The sequence below is a fragment of the Dermochelys coriacea genome, chromosome 2 (assembly GCF_009764565.3).
Source record: "Dermochelys coriacea isolate rDerCor1 chromosome 2, rDerCor1.pri.v4, whole genome shotgun sequence".
NCBI lineage: Eukaryota > Metazoa > Chordata > Testudines > Dermochelyidae > Dermochelys > Dermochelys coriacea.
In genome coordinates this window covers 92,784,660-92,808,895 of record NC_050069.1, presented here as the reverse complement: position 1 = coordinate 92,808,895, position 24,236 = coordinate 92,784,660, and the positions used below count along the sequence as shown (strand labels likewise).

Genomic DNA, 24,236 nt, shown 5'->3' with positions numbered 1-24,236 from the left:
GTGAAACCTGCTGACAAAGGGTTTCATCCTCCTCTACTGCTAGTTCATATAAAGGATGACAATTTACCACTGCTAACAGTTATTGTTGGCTCAAGTAGCAGAGGTCTGTGCACCTAAAGGTTCCAACCCTGCTGAAGATCCATGTGAGTGACAGTATGAGACCATGTGATGGAATTTCTGATTTTCAGTTTGCTTTTTTAAAATCCTACAAAATTGTGGTTTAAAAAAGAAAATTGTTAAAAGAACATTATTAAGGTTGCTACATCAAGCACTCAGAGTGAAGAAACACTAGAGTTAAGGTTACCTGTGTAGTCTTAATTCAGCCCCCTTGTGTATGTGCATTACAATATAAACTTTAATTACATGATCGCATGTTATTTTTTTTCCACAGGATGTCTGCCTCATTCATTACACTGTGTGGAAGGTGCTTGATTAATGAGTAGCTGTTCAGTATATTATTGTATCCTGGTTGTTCTATCTGGCCCCAGGCCTTATTTACTGCACACTATTCAAACCCTGCTTTGAATACAGAATTTAATTCCCTTATCAATTTTTCTATGGTGCTCCTACCTAAGCATCAGAATGCCTCAGCATTAATTAATCTTCACAAAACCCATGTGAGGAGAGGGAATAGTATTATCCCCATTTTCTAGATAGGGAGCTGAGGCACAGAGTTGGTCAAGTTTCTAGTAATTTGGGGTGCCAAATTTGAGACAATTAGGACCTAAGTTTTCACTCTTCAGTAGTATATAACACTGTATATATTCAAGTACAGTTCCTGATTTGATTTCAGTTTCAACACTTCTGCAAATCAGGCCCAGGGTCTCAAGCTGGGCACCTAGAGAATGAGGAACAAAACAATTAGCGATCACCTGTGGAAAAGTTTGGTTTAAATGATTTTCTTAGCATCACACAGGAACTCTGGCTGAGGCAGGGATAGAATCCAGTTCTCCAGGACATGAGTCCATCCTTTCTCATTACAAATCTGTCAACTTCAACAAATGAGGTGGAGGTCCTGCAGACAAGACTCCTTTATAAAAACAACCCTGATTCATCACTAGAGCAGGTCCATCCTGTTCACTGAAAAAAAAAATTTGATCATGTAATTTAAAACCATATTATAATATATATACACAAGGGCACTCAACTTTAATTCTAGCACTTCCTAACTTTTGAGTGCTTAACTTTGCAACCATAATGTTAACAGAGTTTTGTGTATAACAGACAGTTGTTTTGTCCAAAACTCATTTCTCATTCCACCCCCTTTTGCCTTTTTGGAATATGCCTTTATTTTACAGTTTTAGTAACCTGAGTAATAAAGCTCTGAAGCTGGACTATATTGGCAAATATTTCTCCATAGACCCTTGTGTAAGCTTTCTCTTGGATTGGTTTATTCCCATGGCTTCTCCTTTTCTGTGCTTCCCTCTTAGTGCCCTTCGTCATTTGTTTTTTGTTTTTATTTTTCTCTTTCTGACTTGGCTCTAATGACACCCTCATGGTCTGATTACCAGGGTGAGACAGCAAAATACCTCCATATGGCCACACAGCATCCAAAAGCCTGACATTCTGTCTTATTGGCTACAACCTTTACAGTTGGAATGATAGTTAATACCTTTGCTTAATTAAACCATAATTTAAAGTATAGCCTGCATACAGGTTTTCCAAGAGAAATCAATTGAAAGGTAGAGGTAGGAATAAGGTGTTTGCAAGTGAGGGAACCCAGAAGAAGGTAGACATTCAACATTTCATATCACATCTCTTCTTAAATGAGATATACCTCTAACCCAATTATTTTCAACCTTTGGAAAAAAAAATTCCGGTGGCTTCACATTATATTTGCTAACTTCTAGGCCAATTCCTAGCCAATGTAATGGGGATAGGATGGGACTAAAATATAGGTATTGTAATTTAACATGGCTACAGGTTAAGTATGATAATGGCCCTAATGTCTCTCTTGAACACATTGATGTCTGGTACCTGCAGATGATAAACTAAAGCTGACTAAGAACATATCACACAGTAGACCTAAATACATCTAGTACCTGTGATTTTTTTGGATTGTGAAACTTTTTGTGTTTTTTTTATTAATTACAAAAAACTCATACCATATTTAACTTGCCTGCAGTGGAGAAATACTACACCACATAGAACTATGTAAAATTGGTGTCACTTTTCTCGACATATCTATTTTGTGGTTATTCAGAGTAACATCTGTTTACTTGAGTGGGGGAAAAAAAGTGAGTTGCTAGGGGGTTTTTACTGCTTTTTGCTCCTGTCAGCCCTGTGAAGCTGCCACAGCTATTGTTGACTTGAAGTCTGTTCTCTTCTTTATTATGATCCAGTTGGGACACTTGTGCAAACCCAGTGAAGGCAATGGGCATGTTAAATGTATCACTAGTGACATAACTTGTCTTATAGAACCTTCATTACTTACTAGTGATAGAGTATTGAGAGATTCCAGTCTGAGTTTGTAGGACTGAACTTTAGAAAAATAGTCTTTATCCTGCAGTGAGTTCTGTATGGGTTGGACAGTCGTCCAACTTGTAAACCAAACATATTTTGATTTGGAAGCCATTGATAGATTAATTGGGACCCTACAATGCAATTGTTAAAGTTACTGTTTCGGATAGAACAGCGCTTTAATTATGCAAGTACAACAGTCAGCTGTTGTTTTACATTTTTAAATAAAAAGAAACTCTCTGGTCTGGTACGTTTTCCTAAAATAATCTCTGCAACCCAAGAATGTATGAAAGACAAGTTTACTCTTGCATTACTGCCTTTGAGTCTTGCAGTATTGTGGTTTCATTGTAGTCTTCCATTCCTTGCCATTTGGGCTAGAGGCTCTTGTTTTGAACATTTAACAGTGAGATTAGCTGGAATCTTAAAAGCCAATGATGTGATACTGATCTTGGGTCTATTTGTGTCTAGATTGAAAATAACTGAGGTATTGCCTTCTCTTTTTAAGGTCCGTGATTTATTTGCTCTGGCCCGTAAAAACGCCCCTTGCATTCTCTTCATTGATGAAATAGATGCAGTAGGAAGGAAGAGAGGACGGGGAAACTTTGGAGGGCAAAGTGAACAAGAAAACACACTCAACCAACTTCTAGTAGAAATGGATGGTAACTATTTAGTTTCTAATAGTGGGTTATAAGAGTAAGACACAGATGTATCTTGATTATTTTGTAATAGAATGAGATAAATTAAAATATTGTTCATGGACAAAAAAATACATGTTTTTATAGATGTGGGTGCAGAAGAAAGAGAAAATGAAAAAATGCATTAGCTGTTTACATCTATAAATCTTACCTAAAATCCTGGTTAAGTATAAGTAAAATGAATATAATGACGTGCTTTTCCCCATTTATTTAAATTAAAGAAAGAGCACTTGGTTTGGCACACATTGAGGTCTTCACTTAAAAGTGTTCCGGAAACAGAAGAGCAGAGATTCTGCACTTGAGGTGTGTTTCCTTGGCAGATTTGTGTGGAAAAGTCTTTGCTCAAGAGTAGTCCATCTCTAGCCAATGTTACTAAACCCACAATTTCATTAGCACTATATTCACTATCAAATATGTAAGATAAACTATATCTTAATACAAAAAGAAAAGGAGTACTTGTGGCACCTTAGAGACTAACAAATTTATTAGAGCATAAGCTTTCGTGAGCTACAGCTCACTTCATCGGATGCATTTGGTGGAAAAAACAGAGGAGAGATTTATATACACACACAGAGAGAACATGAAACAATGGGTTTATCATACACACTGTAAGGAGAGTGATCACTTAAGATAAGCCATCACCAACAGCAGGGGGGGGAAAGGAGGAAAACCTTTCATGGTGACAAGCAGGTAGGCTAATTCCAGCAGTTAACAAGAATATCAGAGGAACAGTGGGGGGTGGGGTGGGAGGGAGAAATACCATGGGGAAATAGTTTTACTTTGTGTAATGACTCATCCATTCCCAGTCTCTATTCAAGCCTAAGTTAATTGTATCCAGTTTGCAAATTAATTCCAATTCAGCAGTCTCTCGTTGGAGTCTGTTTTTGAAGCTTTTTGTTGAAGTATAGCCACTCTTAGGTCTGTGATCGAGTGACCAGAGAGATTGAAGTGTTCTCCAACTGGTTTTTGAATGTTATAATTCTTGACGTCTGATTTGTGTCCATTCATTCTTTTACGTAGAGACTGTCCAGTTTGGCCAATGTACATGGCAGAGGGGCATTGCTGGCACATGATGGCATATATCACATTGGTAGATGCGCAGGTGAACGAGCCTCTGATAGTGTGGCTGATGTGATTAGGCCCTATGATGGTATCCCCTGAATAGATATGTGGACAGAGTTGGCAACGGGCTTTGTTGCAAGGATAGGTTCCTGGGTTAGTGGTTCTGTTGTGTGGTGTGTGGTTGCTGGTGAGTATTTGCTTCAGATTGGGGGGCTGTCTGTAAGCAAGGACTGGTCTGTCTCCCAAGATCTGAGAGAGCGATGGCTCGTCCTTCAGGATAGGTTGTAGATCCTTGATGATGCGTTGGAGGGGTTTTAGTTGGGGGCTGAAGGTGATGGCTAGTGGCGTTCTGTTGTTTTCTTTGTTGGGCCTGTCCTGTAGTAGGTGACTTCTGGGTACTCTTCTGGCTCTGTCAATCTGTTTCTTCACTTCAGCAGGTGGGTACTGTAGTTGTAGGAATGCATGATAGAGATCTTGTAGGTGTTTGTCTCTGTCTGAGGGGTTGGAGCAAATGCGGTTATATCGTAGCGCTTGGCTGTAGACAATGGATCGAGTGGTATGATCTGGATGAAAGCTAGAGGCATGTAGGTAGGAATAGCGGTCAGTAGGTTTCCGATATAGGGTGGTGTTTATGTGACCATCGCTTATTAGCACCGTAGTGTCCAGGAAGTGGATCTCTTGTGTGGACTGGTCCAGGCTGAGGTTGATGGTGGGATGGAAATTGTTGAAATCATGGTGGAATGCCTCAAGAGCTTCTTTTCCATGGGTCCAGATGATGAAGATGTCATCAATGTAGCGCAAGTAGAGTAGGGGCATTAGGGAACGAGAGCTGAGGAAGCGTTGTTCTAAGTCAGCCATAAAAATGTTGGCATACTGTGGGGCCATGCGGGTACCCATCGCAGTGCCGCTGATTTGAAGGTATACATTGTCACCAAATGTGAAATAGTTATGGGTCAGGACAAAGTCACAAAGTTCTGCCACCAGGTTAGCCGTGACAGTATCGGGGATACTGTTCCTGACGGCTTGTAGTCCATCTTTGTGTGGAATGTTGGTGTAGAGGGCTTCTACATCCATAGTGGCTAGGATGGTGTTTTTAGGAAGATCACCAATGGACTGTAGTTTCCTCAGGAAATCGGTGGTGTCTCGAAGATAGCTGGGAGTGCTGGTAACGAAGGGCCTGAGGAGGGAGTCTACATAGCCAGACAATCCTGCTGTCAGGGTGCCAATGCCTGAGATGATGGGGCGTCCAGGATTTCCAGGTTTATGGATCTTGGGTAGCAGATAGAATACCCCAGGTCCTGGCTCCAGGGGTGTGTCTGTGCGGATTTGTTCTTGTGCTTTTTCAGGGAGTTTCTTGAGCAAATGCTGTAGTTTCTTTTGGTAACTCTCAGTGGGATCAGAGGGTAATGGCTTGTAGAAAGTGGTGTTGGAGAGCTGCCTAGTAGCCTCTTGTTCATACTCTGACCTATTCATGATGACGACAGCACCTCCTTTGTCAGCCTTTTTGATTATGATGTCAGAGTTGTTTCTGAGGCTGTGGATGGCACTGTGTTCTGCATGGCTGAGGTTATGGGGTAAGCGATGCTGCTTTTCCACAATTTCAGCTCGTGCACGTCGGCGGAAGCAGTCTATGTAGAAATCCAGGCTGCTGTTTCGACCTTCAGGAGGAGTCCACCTAGAATCCTTCTTTTTGTAGTGTTGGCAGGAAGGTCTCTGTGGGTTAATATGTTGGTCAGAGGTGTGTTGGAAATATTCCTTGAGTCTGAGACGTCGAAAATAGGATTCTAGGTTACCACAGAACTGTATCATGTTCGTGGGGGTGGAGGGGCAAAAGGAGAGGCCCCGAGATAGGACAGATTCTTCCGCTGGGCTAAGAGTATAGTTGGATAGATTAACAATATTGCTGGGTGGGTTACGGGAACCATTGTTGTGGCCCCTTGTGGCATATAGTAGTTTAGATAGCTTAGTGTCCTTTTTCTTTTGTAGAGAATCAAAGTGTGTTTTGTAAATGGCTTGTCTAGTTTTTGTAAAGCCAAAAGAGCCAAAAGAGTACCCAGAAGTCACCTACTACAGGACAGGCCCAACAAAGAAAACAACAGAACGCCACTAGCCATCACCTTCAGCCCCCAACTAAAACCTCTCCAACGCATCATCAAGGATCTACAACCTATCCTGAAGGACGAGCCATCGCTCTCTCAGGTCTTGGGAGACAGACCAGTCCTTGCTTACAGACAGCCCCCCAATCTGAAGCAAATACTCACCAGCAACCACACACCACACAACAGAACCACTAACCCAGGAACCTATCCTTGCAACAAAGCCCGTTGCCAACTCTGTCCACATATCTATTCAGGGGATACCATCATAGGGCCTAATCACATCAGCCACACAGCCTATCAGAGGCTCGTTCACCTGCGCATCTACCAATGTGATATATGCCATCATGTGCCAGCAATGCCCCTCTGCCATGTACATTGGCCAAACTGGACAGTCTCTACGTAAAAGAATGAATGGACACAAATCAGACGTCAAGAATTATAACATTCAAAAACCAGTTGGAGAACGCTTCAATCTCTCTGGTCACTCGATCACAGACCTAAGAGTGGCTATCCTTCAACAAAAAAGCTTCAAAAACAGACTCCAACGAGAGACTGCTGAATTGGAATTAATTTGCAAACTGGATACAATTAACTTAGGCTTGAATAGAGACTGGGAATGGATGAGTCATTACACAAAGTAAAACTATTTCCCCATGGTATTTCTCCCTCCCACCCCACCCCCCACTGTTCCTCTGATATTCTTGTTAACTGCTGGAATTAGCCTACCTGCTTGTCACCATGAAAGGTTTTCCTCCTTTCCCCCCCCTGCTGCTGGTGATGGCTTATCTTAAGTGATCACTCTCCTTACAGTGTGTATGATAAACCCATTGTTTCATGTTCTCTCTGTGTGTGTATATAAATCTCTCCTCTGTTTTTTCCACCAAATGCATCCGATGAAGTGAGCTGTAGCTCACGAAAGCTTATGCTCTAATAAATTTGTTAGTCTCTAAGGTGCCACAAGTACTCCTTTTCTTTTTGCGAATACAGACTAACACGGCTGCTACTCTGAAACCTATCTTAATACAGTGACTTGCCCAAGCCCCTCCCCCCCTTTTTTTTAACAAGTTGTGAAAATCCAGACATTTTCCACCACGTATCCTGATGAGTTTCTAAGGTATTTGCCGTATCAGTACCTTAGCTTGAGTGGATTACTGTATAGTGAAGTGGTTCTCAAACTTTAGCAACCTGAGAACCCCCATTTTGATTTAAATTTTTTTGTAGACCCTCAAGCAGCTTCTGATTTTCCCCAGGGGGTGCTCAACCCCTGCTCAGCCCCAGGCCCTGCCCCCATTCCAGCCCTTCTCCCAAGGCCACACCCTGCCTCACCTCTTCCTGCCCTCGCTCCACCCCTGCCCTTCCTCTTTCTGCCCCCTCCCCCAAGTGCACCTTGTCCCTGCTCCTCCCCCTTCCTTCCAGCGCCTCCTGCATGCTGTGGAACAGCTGTTCCGTGGCATGCAGGAGATGCTGGTAGGGAGGGGGAGGAGTTGATCGGTGGGCCTGTGGCCCTAGACATGACTTGCGGACCCCCTGGAGTACCCTCATGGACCCCCAAAAGTCCGTGGACCCTAGTTTGAAAACCGCTGGTATAGTGGTTAGTTTTAAAAAGTGCTTCTTTCTAATGCACTGAGTCTCTTTTTTGCTTACAGAGATGCAGTAGTTCTGTAAAGTGGACAGTCTAAATTACTTTCTGCTGCATCAGATTTTTTTTATTTGTTAATCAATGGTATTAAATATTGTTTACCCACTTCATTGTTCTTTATTTTTTGGACAGGATTTAACACTACCACAAATGTGGTCATTTTGGCAGGCACCAATAGACCAGATATCTTAGATCCTGCACTAATGAGGCCAGGGCGCTTTGATAGACAGATCTACATTGGTAAGATTATCTACATCTTAGCCTATATGAGTGTGTTCCTACAATCACTTGGGCACATAAGTATTCCCACAAATCATCAGAACTATTCCCATGCCTAAGTGTTTGCTTTTTTAATAGGAAGACATGTTTATTATGTATTAATTAAAAATCTTTCTTTTTAAACCCTTAAAGGACCTCCAGATATCAAGGGAAGAGCATCTATTTTCAAAGTTCACCTCAGGCCCCTGAAACTAGAAAGCATCATAGATAAAGATAACCTGGCAAGAAAACTTGCATCACTAACTCCCGGGTTTTCAGGTAAGTAAATTCTAAAGTTGTACTTGCTCTAAATATACTCATTACATCAGCTGTACCAGCTATTGGAACAGCAGATACTGTTTCCTTTCCTTCCCCAACCTCCTACATCTTTACCTTTCTGAATGGCTAATAATTTTTAGGTACAGTATGAAATTCTTCCTCTGTTCCATCATTGTGACAGATCCAAATGGCAGTTCCATCCTCCCTTCACCAGAAGTCACCTAATTCTCACTACTACTGAAACTGATTTTTTTTTTTAAATACATTAATTTTGATGTTCCTTTTCTGACTCTAAATGTTACTGGGGAAAAAACATGTTTTTTCATTTTGTAATGTGTTTTATAATGCATTTTTATTTTCTACCCCAGCAGAAAGCTTAGTTATAATCAAACGTTGTCATGACTTTTTCTCAGATACTGAGACATGCTTTCCAGTAATGGGTTATGGAAATTTTAATCACTGTTCTTATCCAGCCCAAGTGTATCGACCAAAGATTGTTGCCATCTGACAGTGGTGGTCTATATAAAACTTTGTCTCTATGTTGCTGTATTTGTCTATAACACTATACTACCACCACCATAGTTGTCATCAATTGGTGTAATTCTATGGAGTCTTTGTAGACATACCAATGATTGAATGGCTTGAAGCCAGAGCTGCTGTTGTGTTCTTACAAGAAATAATTCCAAAGCAAGGTTTGAGATGCACTGGGTCCATATGGGGGAAGCCTTCACTGTTGCTACCCATTCTGTACCTGGTCTATGGCTAGATAGCAGACTTTAGGATGTAGGACTTACTAGTTGAGTATTTCACAAACAATACTCACAAATAATCCTTTTAATAATTGATTTAAAGAATTAGGCCCATTAATCTTACTGAATGTATTTATACAGCATAATATATTAAGTGGAGCTCTAATTCTTTAACATTACTTAATTTGAGTCACTGTTACAAACAGATTTTTCTGTAGCAATTACAACCATTCTCTCAGGCTTTGTTGTGACATTTGTTTTATTGGGATGCTTCCATCACTTAGCCAAGCACCAGATTATTGTCATCCTGTTAGTGCTAAGAGAAATCAGTAGTTGGAAATGACACTGATGGATATCCTCTGCCTTGGTTTTTAGGTGCTGACATTGCTAATGTTTGTAATGAAGCTGCTTTGATCGCTGCAAGACACCTTTCGGATGCCATAAACCAAAAGCACTTTGAGCAAGCGATTGAACGAGTAATAGGAGGTGAGAGAATAGAATGGATCATTGGTCAACAAGGGAGAAGTATAGCAGAAGGTTTCTGTTTAGATGCTGTAGTTTAGATCTATTTCAGATATTTTGAAAAATAAGTCTTTAGTTTTGCACTAACTGGCTAATGTTGTATCTTAAGATTTTAAAAGAATTAATCACATATTAAAATGTTCCTCTGCCTCACTAATTCTCCATTCCATTACAAATCTCATCAGGAAACTTCTTTTCTCATTTGCTTAAGCTGAGGGGAAGAACAGCTAACTCTTCATCACTTAAAAGCATTTTGAGATCCACTTAGTTTGAAAGATACCATTCAAAATAAAGTGGTATTGTGTTTGATTTAAAGAGGAAGTTTTAGTATATTGCATCAGAATATACTGAAGAAGTATTATGTCCAAATTAGGAAGGCTTTTTGATAAAAGTACAACATGCAAAATACTAATTTCTTTATCTTCAAGATGAATATGGAATTTAAGTCTTACATCTCTTTTTTGGTCTCTTGACTTAACGTGCCTGTCACAACCATGTATGGAATATATTATCAATACATAAGAGATGCCAATAGGAAATGGAATGTTAAGTGTTTTTGGTGGAAGAGGGTGTGTCTGAAACTTTTGCTGAGTTAATGTGTTCTTTGTAAAGGTTTGGAAAAGAAAACACAGGTACTGCAACCCGAGGAGAAAAAGACAGTAGCGTATCATGAGGCAGGCCATGCAATAGCAGGATGGTTTCTGGAACATGCTGACCCACTCTTAAAGGTAAAATAGAAAAAGGAAAAAAAAAAATCCCTTGTTTAGAAAAAGGGACACTAAATTAGAGGTAAAAGGTTACTAATTCACTTTTTCTTATTCCTTGTTTTGGGAAGAAAATACAAAAATGTGCTAATTTGTTGCTGTCCTATCGGTTATTAAAACATAGTTTCATTGAAGACTATGTGAGTTCTAAGATGCTACGTTCTTGGTTCTCCTTTGCAGCTAGTTTTTTCTTAACTATTTCTGATAAGTTTTTATGGGGCCTTCTATTAAGGGCCTTCTTGGAAGGTGAAAGGGACTCCTATCTGGCTCAAAATAAATGTTTTGTTGAGTAGCTTGATGCCATATTACTATGCTACAGTACTAGGAATTGTCTTGTCCACTGTAATTTCCCAATGTCCTTTATGAATCCAGCATCCTCCTGGTTTGTTTAAAAAGAATACAAAAGATAGTTTGTGAGATTTAGGGCCTGCCTTGGTTAGATCAGATTCAAATCTGGGTCAAGTCAATGGTGACCAGAAGTTGCAACCATATGACAACTATTCAGCAGTTTATGAGAAATGAACTGATGAGTCTCAGTGAAGTTCTTCAAGTACAAAAACCACCACAACAGTTCACACTGATTGGCAACTTTGTTGGCAGTATTAGCAGAGAGGCCAAAGACAATGTGGAATTCAGATTTAATTTCCAATCCAGTGCCTAGAGAGGTTTCCTCTAGGTTTGAGGAACACTGAGAAGGGGTCAGAAGACTGTCGGTTCTCAACCTGGGTAGGGGTTGTGACCAGGTATAATGGGGTTGCAACCACACTGTCCTCATATTACTAAATGAGAGGGGAGGGTCCGAGCTCTGCTTTGACAACCTGAGCGAAGGAGTTTTATATGTAAGAGGTTGAGAACCACTGAGCTGGTACCTCATGAGTTCAGAATACAATTTAGGAATTGATAAAACCAGTCTACATTATGATTGGTAATGAGCCCTTTTCAGATTTGTTCATCCTTGCTGAAAAATTATCTTAAATCTTTATTACTTCTAACATTCTCAGTAATGATTACATTATGCCCATCCATTCCTTCCATTCTGTTGATCATTCTCTCACCTCTTCTAACCTTCTTGTTAATGTAATCCAAAACCTTCCAGCTTTTTGTGTACAGACTAGATTGCATCCCAAGTATCAGTTTGTTTAGATATGATGAAAAGTACTAGACTAATAGGACTGGAAATTAAATCTTTTCTCAAAAAGTATTGCACAATTATAAATAGGCCAATCTAGATAAGTGCTATGTTTCAAGATGGCTGCTATTACAGCTCTGCTTTGAATAGACTACTGAAGCCACAGTCCAGGGTAGCTGAAGCTGCTGCATATGTGAGGAAAAACATTTTAATGTACACAGACTGGGGTCTTAGTTTGTAGGAGAAAAGGATTTGAAAAAATGACTTCTGGTAGGCAGTAATGCCCTTGGCATTGAGCTTCTAAAACATTATATGCTACTGTCATGAGATGATCTAGAGGGTAAAGATCATGGAGCTGAGGTCAGGAGATGTGGCTTTGAGACCCTAAAATGAAACCTCACCTCTGTAGTGCCTATCTGCTTTGATATTTTTACTATTTGTTACTATGCCATTTCATCAGTATAATCTACCCAGCATATTTTTCTTTCTTTTGGATCAGAATTCAGGAGTTAAATATTTAAGCTTATGTTAATTTTTAAAAGGTAAAATGGAGATATTTCACAGTTTGGGAATAAAGAACTAGATCTGTATCAGAGCTCTAAATTTCTTTTAGGATTTCTAATGTCTCCAGTCCATAGTTTGGTTTACATAGAGTGATAGTATAGGTTAAATTCAGTTGAATAGCTATCCTCTGGGGGCATCCAGCTTTAAAAAAATTGAGATAGAGTTTGTTCTAATTATCTGAATTTAAACTCAGATGCACAAAACTTGACAAGCAGATGGCTGAATACGGTCTCCTGATTCCAGTTTTAACTATCTGGGTATCAAGTAATTGTAAATAGTCATTTTTCTGTTTTTAAAATTATCCACTTGTCTCCAACTGCAGGCATCCCAAACTCCTACAACTTATGCAGAAGGCTATTAAACATGGACACCCTCCTTGCCAATAAATGGAAAAAGGATGTCGAGTTCTGTACACCCTGTCACAGGACACTTAATACTAAAAGGGCTTAAAGTTCCTTACTATCACCAAATCATATTTACTTGATTTAGGTATCTTTGAATCTTCATTGGCTGAATAAAATATTAGGACATGTTGTAATAGCTGTATCCAGGTATTATAATATAATATTTTCCAGGTACTTCCCTTAACTGTTAATATCCCTGGTTAGGGTCATCCACATCATAAGCCTATTTCATAATTTGAAAGGGGTATGTCTAAAGTCCTATCTTGTCACAAATTCTAAGCTTACCATTAAATCTGAAGGGTGTGGTGGTCTTAGAGTGCTTGCTCGTGTCCATTCGATATTGGTGTGTGTGCTCACCACATGCGCTGGTGCCGGAAGTTTTCCCCTTAGCAGTATCCATAGGGGACCGGCTCTGGCGCTCACACAGTGCGGTATAAGGGGTGCCGCCGGTTCCCCGCACCCTCTGTTCCTTCTTGTCACCAGTGATGGTGCTGGAACATCTGCTGCTTCGGCTAGCATTGTTTCGTTCTCTGTTCTTGCGAACTTTGAAAACCCTGTAATATGGTTGTATATAGTTAGTAGTTTCTTAGGGTTTGTCTTCACTACCTACCAGGTTGGCGGGCAGCGATAGATCCAGTGGGGATCAATTTATTGCATCTAGTCTAGATAAATAAATGATAAATCGACCCCCCTGAGCCCTCTCCCGTCGACTTCTGTACTCCAGCGCTGCAAGAGGTGCATGCAGAGTCAAAGCAGGAGCAGCAGCAGTCGACTCACTGCTGTGAAGACACCACGGTAAGTCGATCTAAGTACGTCGACTTCAGCTACGTTATTCACATAGCTGAAGTTGCGTAACTTAGATTGAACTCCCCCCTCCAGTGTAGACCAGGGCTTAGTTACTCTTAGTAGTAGTTCTCAACTCTTTGTTAATTCCAAATGGGACTCAGCTGGGGAATGGGGCATGTCCCGGTTCCCAGGCTTTAAGCCCTGCGATTGTTGCAAACAGCCTATGCCCATCAGTGATCCGCATACCAGTTGCCTAAGGTGCTTAGACGAAGGGCATATAAGTGACAAGTGCCATATCTGCAAGTCCTTTAAGCTTAGGACAAAGAAGGAGCACGATATCCATCTGAAAGTGCTCCTAATGGAGTCGGCACTCACTCCGGCACTGGAGCAGCGGTCCGACTCCGCACCAAGCATCACGGCTTCCGTGTGCATTGCTCTGCCAGCACCGTCCATGAGACGGTACGGGTCCTCCTCCACAGCTCCGGTCAAGAAGCCAAAAAAACTGAGGAGAAGATCTCCTACCTCCTGTAAGGGAAAGGAGAGGGTTGGGCGTGAGCCACAACCCGTGCTGGGCAGCTCAACACCCCTGTTGGGAATTCGGTCCCCAGCTCAGATCAAGCAGTGCAGCCCATCCCATACTTCACTTGCGACTCCGGATAGCGGTGCAGGCCCCAGCCAGCTTCTGGTGCTGTTGACACCCTTCAAGCAGCTCAGGAGAGCCTGACATTCCTGGTGCCACTCACACCGGCTGCAGCAGTACCCCGGTCTTGGGGAAAACCCGCATTGGGACCTATGCGTGTGTCCCTGTCTCAGCAGCACTGTTGCCCATCAAGGGGATGTCCCACCATTGCTCGCCCACCCAAAGCTGTCATGCCTCAGAATTAGAGAGGCAGGCTCAGTGGAGGGCAACCTATCAGACTGTTCCCCAAATCCATCTTTCCCAATATTCTCCACCCATCTTTCCCTTTTCCTCCCTGCTTGGACCGCTATAACTTCAGACCGCTGGGTCCTCAGCACTGTGGAGAAGGGTTGTACCCACCAGTTCCTTTCTCCTTCCTCTTCCCACCCGTCTTCCCTGTCCCTCTTCAGGGACCCCTCTCACGAGAGTCTCCTAGCACAGGGGGTAAAGGGGTTGCTACAGCTGGGTGCGGTAGAAGAAGTTCCTCTCGAGTACAGGGACAAGGGGTTCTATTCCCAGTACTTTTTTAAACCCAAAGGCCAAGGGTGGTCTATAGCCCATCTTGGACCTGTGAGACTTCAACAAGTACCTAAGGAAGCTAAAATTCTACATGGTCTCTTTGGCTTCTATTATCCTCATCCTGTATCCGGGAGACTGGTATGCTGCCCTCGACTTGAAGGAAGCTTGCTTCCACGTAGCGGTCTTTCAAGAACACAGACACTTCCTCCAGTTTACAATGGGCCCCACCACTACCAATTTGCGGTCCTCCCGTTTTGGCCTGGTGACAGCACCAAGGTGTGTTTACCAAGTGCATAGCTGTCGTAGTGGCTTACCTCTGTCGCCGGGGTATCTAGATCTACCCGTACCTCGACAACTGGCTCGTCAAGGGCAGCTCCAGGTCTCAAGTCCAAAGGGATGTTGTGATACTTCAAGCCACATGCCGCTCTCTGGGCCTACTGGTAAACGACAAAAAGTCAATGTTAGTGCCAATGCAGAGGATAGAGTTAATCGGAGCGGTCCTCGACTCGACTTGCGCCAGAGCGTTCCTGCCCCTGAAAAGTTTCCAGACGTTGATGAACTTCATCACGGAATCTCCGCATTCCCTCTGACTAGGGCAATCTGTGCCTGTTGGGCCACATGGCAGCGTACACTTAGGTGGTCCACCATGCCAGGCTCCGGATGCGGCTTGCAACAATGGCTGGGGACAGTCTATTCCCAGTCCCGAGACCCCCTGGAGAAGATCATTACCATTCCCCAGGTGATACTTACCTCGCTGCGATGGTGGACCGACAGTCCTGGAGGGGCTTCCATTCAACAACCCTCCTCACTCCATCAAGTTGATGTCGGATGCCTTGGACCTCAGCTGGGGTGCACATCTCAGCGTTCTCCAGATTCAGGATGTGGTCCCCACAGGAGGCACAATTGCACATAAACGTCAAAGAGCCCCAAGCAGTCCGGCTGGCATGCAATGTGGTACAAGTCCTGACGGACAACACAGCCTCAATGTTCTACATCAGTAGGCAAGGGGAAGCACACTCATCGGCTCTGTCAGGAGGCAGTCTGTCTCTGGGTCTTTTGCATCAGCCACAAAATTCACCTGGCAGTTTGTCACCTTCTGGCATCAGGAATATGCTGGCAGACCAGCTCAGCAGGCACTTTTCCTCTTGCCACGAGTGGTCACTCCATTGAGAGGTAGCCTGCATGATCTTCCAAAGGTGAGGAACTTCCCAAGTGAACTTGTTCGCTACCAGACAGATCAGGAAATGCCACCGGTTTTGTTCTCGGCAAGGTCTAAGCAAGGGCTCCCTCTCCGATGCCTTCCTTCTGTCGTGGTGAGAGAGCCTGATATACATGTTCCCTCCGATCCTGCTCATCAGCAGGACCCTGGCAAAGATTGAGAGACGTGGTGCAGGTTATCATGATTGGCATGGCCTTGCCAGCACTGGTTTGGCATGCTCATGAACCGGACTACAGCCCCTCTAGGAGTCCTGCCCAACAGACCAGACTTACTGTCACAGGACCATGGTTGGCTCTTACACCCCAACCTTGGGTGCCTCCATCTCGGCGTGGATGCTGTCTGGCTGAACCCAGAGGAGCGGACCTGTTCGGAAGGGGTCCAACAGGTCCTCCTGGAAAGTAAGAAGCCCTCAACTAGGCTGACTTACCTGGCCAAGTGGATGAGGTTTTCCCACTGGGCATCCGAATGGGGCACCTCTGCCTCACATTCCTCCATATAGGCTGTCCTAGACTACCTGCTCCATTTGAGGAACCAAGGCCTGGCACGTTCTTCCATTAGAGTGCATCTCGTGGCCATCTCTGCTTTTCACCCACCGATCCAAGGACAGATAGTGTTTTCCCATAACATGACGGTCGGATTCCTGAGGGGGCTTGAGAGACTCTTCCCGCAGGTACAGGCTCCCATTCCACAGTAGGATCTTAACTTGGTCCTCTCTAGGCTCACTGTCCTGCCCTTTGAGCCACTGGGTTCCTGCTCCTTTTCCCATCTGTCAGTGACCTTCCATGATGTTAAAGCCTTGACCTCAGAGCCTCCTACAAAGTCTTCTACAAAGATAAGGTTCGTTACGGCCCCACCCGACCTTCCTGCCGAAGGTAGTCTCCACCTTCCATATGAACCAGTTACCTTCCATATGAACCAGGACATCTTCCTCCAGGTGTTCTGTCCTAAACCGCACAAGACCAGTGAAGAGCAGACATCCAGGGCGTGAAGATGTTGAGAGCCTTGCGTTTTTACTTAAAGCGTACCAAGCCTTTCCATAAATCAACCCAACACTTTATCGCTACAGCAGACAGGATGAAGGGCCTTCTGGTGTCCTTGCAGAGGATTTCCAATTGGATCACATCATGCATAAGGACCTGTTACGATCTGGCGGGGGTTCTGTTGCCAACAATTATCAGACCCCACCCAGTGAGAGCACAGGTGGCCTTCCTGACGCACACCCCTATCCAGGACATCTGTAGAGCTGCAACGTGGTCTTCTGTCTACACATTTACTGCTAATTATGCCATCGCTCAGCAGGCCCACAAACTTGCTAAGGGGGCAATCCTGGGTTTGCTCAATATCTTCATTAACGATCTGAAGGATGGCATGGCACTCTTAGCAAGTTTGCGGATGACACTAAACTGGGAGCATTGGTAGATACACTGGAAGGTAGGGATAGGATACAGAGGAACCTAAACAAATTAGAGGATTGGGCCAAAAGAAATCTGAAGTTCAACAAGAACAAGTGCAGAGTCCTTCACTTAGGACAGAAGAATCCCATGCACTGCTGCAGACTAAGGACCAAATGGCTAGGCGGCAGTTCTGCAGAAAAGGACCTAGGGGTTACAGTGGACGAGAACATGGATATGAGTCAGCCTTCTTGGCAACAATGGCACACTGTTAACGGTATTTTGGGCTGTATAAGTAGGAGCATTGCCAGCAGATCAAGGGACGTGATCATTCCCCTCTGTTCAGCATTGGTGAAGCCTCATCTGGAGTAGTGTGTCTAGTTTTGGGCCCCACACTACAAGAGGGATGTGGAAAAATTGGAAAGAGTCCAGCAGAGGCAAGAAAAATGATTAGGGGGCTGGAGCACATGACTTAGGAGGAGAGGCTGAGGGAACTGGGATTTAGAAGAGAAGATTGAGGGGGGATTTGATAGGTGCTTTCAACTACCTGAAAGGGGGTAGAGGATGGATCTAGACTGTTCTCTGTCTAGATGACAGAATGAGGAGTAATGGTCTTAAGTTGCAGTAGGGGAAGTTTGGGTTGGATATTAGGAAAACCTTTTTCACTAGGAGGGTGGTGAAGCACTGGAATGGGTTACCTAGGGCAGTGGTGGAATAGAGATTTTTTTCTTAGAGGATTTTAAGGTCAGGCTTGACAAAGCCTTGGCTGGGATGATTTAGTTGGGGATTGGTCCTGCTTTGAGCAGGGGGTTGGACTAGATGACCTCCTGAGTTCCCTTCCAACACTGATATTCTATGATGCTGGATTCGGCAGAGATGTGTTGCAATCTACACATCCGTGAACTCCTACCCGCTTCCAAGGTACTGCTTTGGAGTCACCTAATATGGAATGGACATGAGCAAGCACTTGAAGAAGAAAAGACAGTTATCTGTTCTTCGAGCTGTGTTGCTTGTGTCCGTTCCACAGCCTGCGCTCCTTCCCCACTGTTGGAGTTTCCAGAAAGAAGGAACTGAGGGTGGGGAAAGCTGGTGGCGCCCCTTTTCCTGTGCCATGCGAGTACCACTCCAGAGGGCGCCAGAGCCCGTCCCCTACTGATACTGGAAAGGGAAAAACTTCGGGCATTGGTGCATGTGGTGAGCACGCACACCTAATATGGAATGGACGTGAGCAACACATCTTGAACACCAGTTACGGAAAAGGTAACTAGCTTTTTTTTTTTCTTGAACCAAGGTATCTATTATCCCACGTGGCAAAGGATTGGGTTATGCCCAGTATTTACCCAGAGAACAATACCTTTACACCAAAGAGCAGTTACTTGACAGAATGTGCATGATGCTGGGAGGACGTGTGTCAGAACAAATCTTCTTTGGAAGAATTACAACAGGAGCCCAAGATGACTTGAAGAAGGTGACTCAGAGTGCATATGCTCAGGTTTGTACTTCAAGTAGGAAATTTTATTGTCTGTTTCCCACTAAACTGTTGTTTAATACAAAATAACTTTGAAGAAGAGCACACTTTGGCTGGCTGGCCAGGTTTTTGAGTTGCGGAATTTAGACATTATTTTATTGTGCAAGGTTATATTGTCATGCAGTATGCATTTGTTGCACGATATTGGCACTTTGTCTTCGGCATCTGTATTCTGTTTTTGCCCATAGCAATAATCCATGGCTGGGTTGTGGTCATTGCATCATACACATGGTTTAATGGCATAGAGATGAAATCAAAGCTGATTGCTCTGCAGGAATGTGTATGTGACATGGCTAAACTCAAATGTGTGAAGAAATTTTGCACTTAGAAAATGGCTTTAATATTTTAGTTTACAAGTTTGGTTTTATGGACACATTCTCGTAGTTATATAGCTTAGAGTCCAGATTGCTCAACTAGATTGAATCCATGGGTATGTAGTTAATACCTGGAAGCCATATGTTTAATACACCACATGCTGTAAATCTAAGGATGAAAAGAAGGCTAATATTCCAGTGTTTAACATAATAAACAAGACTTCTCAATGGAGATTTGTGGCGGTGTTAATGTAAAGACGCAACTGAGTGAGGTTATTAGCAATGTTCCCTCTAATTTTTTCCATCCACGTGCGGAATAAATTTTGTTATGTGCACGGAGGTCTGTGCGGAAGTTAGTTAATCAGTGTATGGGGTCAGGAAGATATTTCTTACTATTCCAGGGTACATTTACAGGATGGTGATACTTTTACCTTCCGAGTGTCTTGAACAGAATTTCAGATGTACTCTCGACTCAACACACTGTAATTTATGTTCTGCTTAAAATTTTTAAATACTCCGTGGAAAACTTTTGAAAAGAACAGAATTACCATACTTTGAGACATGGGTGAGGTAATATCTTTTATCGGACCAACTTCTGTTGATGAGAGAGACAATCTTTTGAGCTACACCGACCTGAAAAATAGCTGTGGGTAGCTCGAAAGGTTGTTTCTCTCACCATCAGAAGCTGGTCCAATAAAAGATATCGCCTTATTCACCTTGTCTCTCTAATATCTGGGGACCGACATGGCTACAACACTGCATACAATGATACTTTTGTAACTCAGAAACATTCAAGCATCATGAGTATTTAAATGGCATTATGCATCTTGGCTGTTTACAGATCTTTTTGAAATATGTCAAAGATACTATGAATCTCCTATTTGAAGGAATCTGTTAGTGATTTACAAAAGAGGGAATTTATACTAGTGTTGTGTTTTGTAGAAAAACTATTTTCTCATTCTAATGTATATTTTAATTCATCTTATAAATAGGTTACTTTTGCTTGATGCTCTATTTTCCAATATTACACTAATAAATTCAAAATCTAAGTCTTCCACTTATTGCTCTGTTCATTTTTCAGATTGTTCAGTTTGGCATGAATGAAAAGGTAGGGCAGATTTCCTTTGATCTCCCTCGTCAGGGGGACATGGTATTGGAGAAACCTTACAGCGAGGCAACTGCAAGACTGATTGATGAAGAAGTGCGAAGTCTTATTAACAGTGCATATGAAAGGACAGTAACTCTCTTGATGGAGAAAAAGGCAGATGTGGAGAAGGTAGGCTTTATAATATCTCTTATCACCAATGTCAAGTTTACTAGCTAAAATGGTTAGAATGAGCTGAACACATAGATTAATATGCATAAATATTCACATAAATATGTTGAGTATTGGACCAATAAATTCTTCAACAATATAAAGCATTTAAATGTCTTGTAATAAGTTGAGTACTTGCCAATATGCCACAAGATTTGTAAGAAGTATATTGACAGGTTTCAGAGTAGCAGCCATGCAAGTCTGTATTTGCAAAAAGAAAAGGAGTACTTGTGGCACCTTAGAGTTAAACCTTAACCTTAGTTAAACATCAAGATTCTGGAGACACTAGGTATCTGGAAGAGTATGGTGTAAAAACTTCATTTTAATCTTATGGGAGATGAATGTGTTAAATTCTTTCCTCTTTTTCTCCTCCCTCTGAAATGTTTTTACATTTTAGATAACAGGACCCTCTGCTTACAGATTGGAAATAGTGCATCTTGGGGATCCCACTTCAGTTCAGGTTCCCCTCCTCCATAAGCTTTACCTCTGATCCAGGGAGACTGATCTTTCAAGGACAATACCGTTTTCTTGATGTGCATTATCTGACAGACTTATCTGCAAGAAGACAACAACTTGTATGGATTTCTGTCAGAGTGGTAAAGCTGACTACCAGCCTAAGAAAGACAGAATGTGCAGTAGTGCTCAAAAGGGACAGTTATAAAGTTTGGCGAAACTTTATCTGAAGTGTAATGAACAATGAGAATACAGGAGCCAAGCGTCTGTCAATCACACTTCTCTATTTCCTGTTTATTAAACCATTGTAAGCTTTCTTGTTTTCCTTGTTAACATTTAATCCCTCTTCTCAGTCTCTCCCTCTCTATTTCATAATGTTTCATCTTTCTATGATGAAATACTCTTTTAAGTATGTTCCAAAGAAATGTATTCTTCTGCAGTTGTCCTTGTCATAGCTTACACTTCCGTTACTTAAGCGTTGAATGCTGTACAAGACATCACTTGCCCAAGAAGCCTGCAACCTACAGTCTTATACCACTCTTCACTTGATACTGTACATGCTATATTCTGCAGAGTGAAACTTAGCCAGTAATAGCTTTGTTTTGTAGCTTGGACAATGCTCTGAACGTAACAGTCAACCTTAAACCCATTGTGCCTTATAATAGTCTGGTGGGCAAAGATACAGGAGCAACTAAGAAACTGGCCTTCTATCCATTATTAAATCTCTGTAACATTCTCCAGAGCCCTCTAGCAGCAGCAGCAGCAGCATTATTCTGAATCAGCCATCCGTGAGCAACAGTGGCATTCAAGGCACTGCACCTGATAATCAGAGTTTTAAAAGTACAAAACTCTCAACTACTTTTATGCGAAGTGAACCTTGTTGAGAATCCCAACTCTCCTCCTAAAATGTATCAGCATAGAATTTTGAAGCATAGACTGCCTCTCTAAGTGCTCTCCCTCTTTCATATGATAGAGCAAATACATCCTGTACCTGTTTGTGTAATGTCATTTGTTGCTATTTTCAGGTTGCTTTACGACTGTTGGAGAAGGAGGTACTAGATAAAAGTGATATGGTTGAACTACTTGGCCCAAGACCATTTGCAGAAAAATCTACTTACGAAGAATTTGTTGAAGGCACAGGCAGTCTAGATGAAGATACTTCACTCCCAGAAGGCCTTAAAGATTGGAACAAAGATCGTGAAAAAGAGGAGGAGGAGATCACAGATGAACAGATTGCCAAGCAGATAACAGGAGGGATGCCATTTTAGTTTTGAAGTATGCTGTGGTATAAAATTGCACAATATTTTTATTTGCATTCTGAAAAGACTGGAAAACACTTCAATAGTTTAAGAACCATCTGCATATTCAAACAAATCTTTAGTGATGGTAAACAGAAGAGCAAGGGTTGACACAGGGATAAGAATACTCAGATCCGTCTTAAGCTGTCATTACTTTATAGGTAAAAGATGATCGCTTCTGAGCTGTCAGTCAAGGGAGATGTTAATTAGAGATTGGCCTGCACTGGAACTCGAGAACTGAACCCCCTTCAAACTTTGGAATGGTTTGGATCCAAGTCCAAACACTTTCGCACGGTCCATTTCTAAATTTATTTAAGGTGATGCAAATTAAGGTTCCATAATATTGATCTAGAAAGTCTGTATATGTGGCCTCTACCCAAATATGAATCATTTTAACATCTATATGTGTGGGGAAACATATTTTTAAATGCTTAGCCAAGGGTCTAATCAGCTTACGAAAACACTCAATGTTTCTGTAATGCATCAGCTTTTTTTCACCCTCCTGCTATTTAATTTTACTCTTTTTTTTTTTCTTCCCTCCCCCCCGCCCCTCCCTCCGCCACCACCAAAACCACAGGGAACTGCCATGTACGTTTAGCATGAAATTGGAGACCCATTGAATAGCTTTACAGTTATAGTCATGGTTCAGTGTCTTAAAGTATAAAACTAAATTAAACTTCTGCAGTTTTAATAAAATGTGGGGTTTTTTTACAGGGAGCTGTAAGATATTGAATATGCGAATGCACTGTGTTCATTGTGTAAATAAGATTTCTTTGAAAGTCATTAAAATCAGAACATTGTACTTTTCTGAATACGCTCTCTTGCCATTTATTTTAGGTTGATTTCTTATGAAAAAATTTTGGCCCAACTCAGAGGTCTTTATTTGAACAAAACTCCTACTGACATGAGTGTAAGCTTTTCCTGAGTTTGTACACCAGGATTATCCCTTGTAAATGTAAAAAGTCTAGTAACCTTGTATTCTGTCTTTGTGCAAGCACTTGGAAGTTTGTAGAGGGCTGGTGTAGATGGAATAGTTAATGTATCATATCTGAACGCTGGTGTCTAATCTACTTAATCCTGAGTTTGTTGTTTTTCTAACCTCAAGTAGGCAATAGTTCTCTGCACAGATTCTGCACACAGTTTAACACAGTACACGTAGTCTGTTCTCTAGATTATGGGTTGCATCAGTTAAGGAATTCTGATTTTTGGAAAAGTTCACTGTCAGGCTCCATCATTGAAAAGAGAAATGATTCCATCTAGATTATCTTCTGTCTCTTTAGGAGGAGGAAAATCAGGAAAATTGAACCACTGGTTTCCTTTGTGATGGTCAAGTGATCCATTAATATTTTCTTTTCTTGTGACTGAAACTTCATGTTTTAGTGAATGACCATTTAATTGGTCCAGCAATACTTTCTAATTTAAAAGGTAGTATGGCAATAGAAAAGAAAACCAGTAATAGTCTCTGAGAAGAGTCTAGGATGAGTGGCTTGCATACAAGAGTATAGATCCTTAGAGAGCTGTAGGTGAAAGAGCTATCTCCTGTAACTTTTCTGCCCCTCCCCTCATAATGTGAAGTCTTTTAAATTGGCATTTACAAACTGGGCCAGACTGACCATGATAAAATATTGTTCTCTAACTGTTTGGACTTCTGTTAATTGGCAGTGGTTTATACATTTGTTGACAACCTCATGAATGCTGAAGATTCAGAAGTTTATAAATAACTATGATCGTGTCTCTTGACCATATTCTGGAGAGTTCTCCACCTTTGGGGAAAAGCTAATTGGCAGATGGGATATGGGAAGAGCCTGTACTGTATTGTATGTGGCTAAGAAAGGGTTTCAGTATCTATTGCTATCAATCAGTGCTGGTTATAAGAACTAAATTCCCTTAAAAATAAAATTAAAAAATATATCTGCAAGGGGAAGCAGCTCTCTCTATTGTGCCATCAGCAACCAAATTATATGGACTAAAAAGAAAATATCCCTCTCCCTTCTAAATAAGGAACATGTACAATGAAAATGTGTTTTAAATTGTATCAAACTCAAGATTAGTACTAAAAATTGGGCTTTTTTTCAGAGTTAAATAGTATGCCATAGAACTGATCTCCGAA

General features: G+C 41.9%; 1 protein-coding gene across 3 annotated transcripts in view; it reads left to right on the top strand.

Annotated features, from left to right (window-relative positions):
• The window catches only part of AFG3L2 (AFG3 like matrix AAA peptidase subunit 2), a 48,827-nt gene extending 25,889 nt beyond the window's left edge, over positions 1-22,938 (top strand). Inside the window, exons 10-18 of one of the 3 annotated variants that reach the window (XR_006278919.1) lie at positions 2,966-3,119; positions 8,088-8,195; positions 8,367-8,492; positions 9,617-9,727; positions 10,376-10,491; positions 18,510-18,710; positions 20,142-20,336; positions 20,773-21,135; positions 21,854-22,021. Coding sequence is in view for 2 of the 3 variants with exons in the window: in XM_038388475.2 (XP_038244403.1) it covers positions 2,966-3,119; positions 8,088-8,195; positions 8,367-8,492; positions 9,617-9,727; positions 10,376-10,491; positions 18,510-18,710; positions 20,142-20,336; positions 21,854-22,096 (1,254 nt within the window). In the remaining variant the exon portion in view is untranslated. Of the gene's footprint in view, positions 1-2,965; positions 3,120-8,087; positions 8,196-8,366; positions 8,493-9,616; positions 9,728-10,375; positions 10,492-18,509; positions 18,711-20,141; positions 20,337-20,772; positions 21,136-21,853 lie in introns of all 3 variants that reach the window. The other 2 variants (XM_038388475.2, XM_043508130.1) reach the window with 2 other exon arrangements.
• Positions 22,939-24,236: the final 1,298 nt, after the last annotated feature.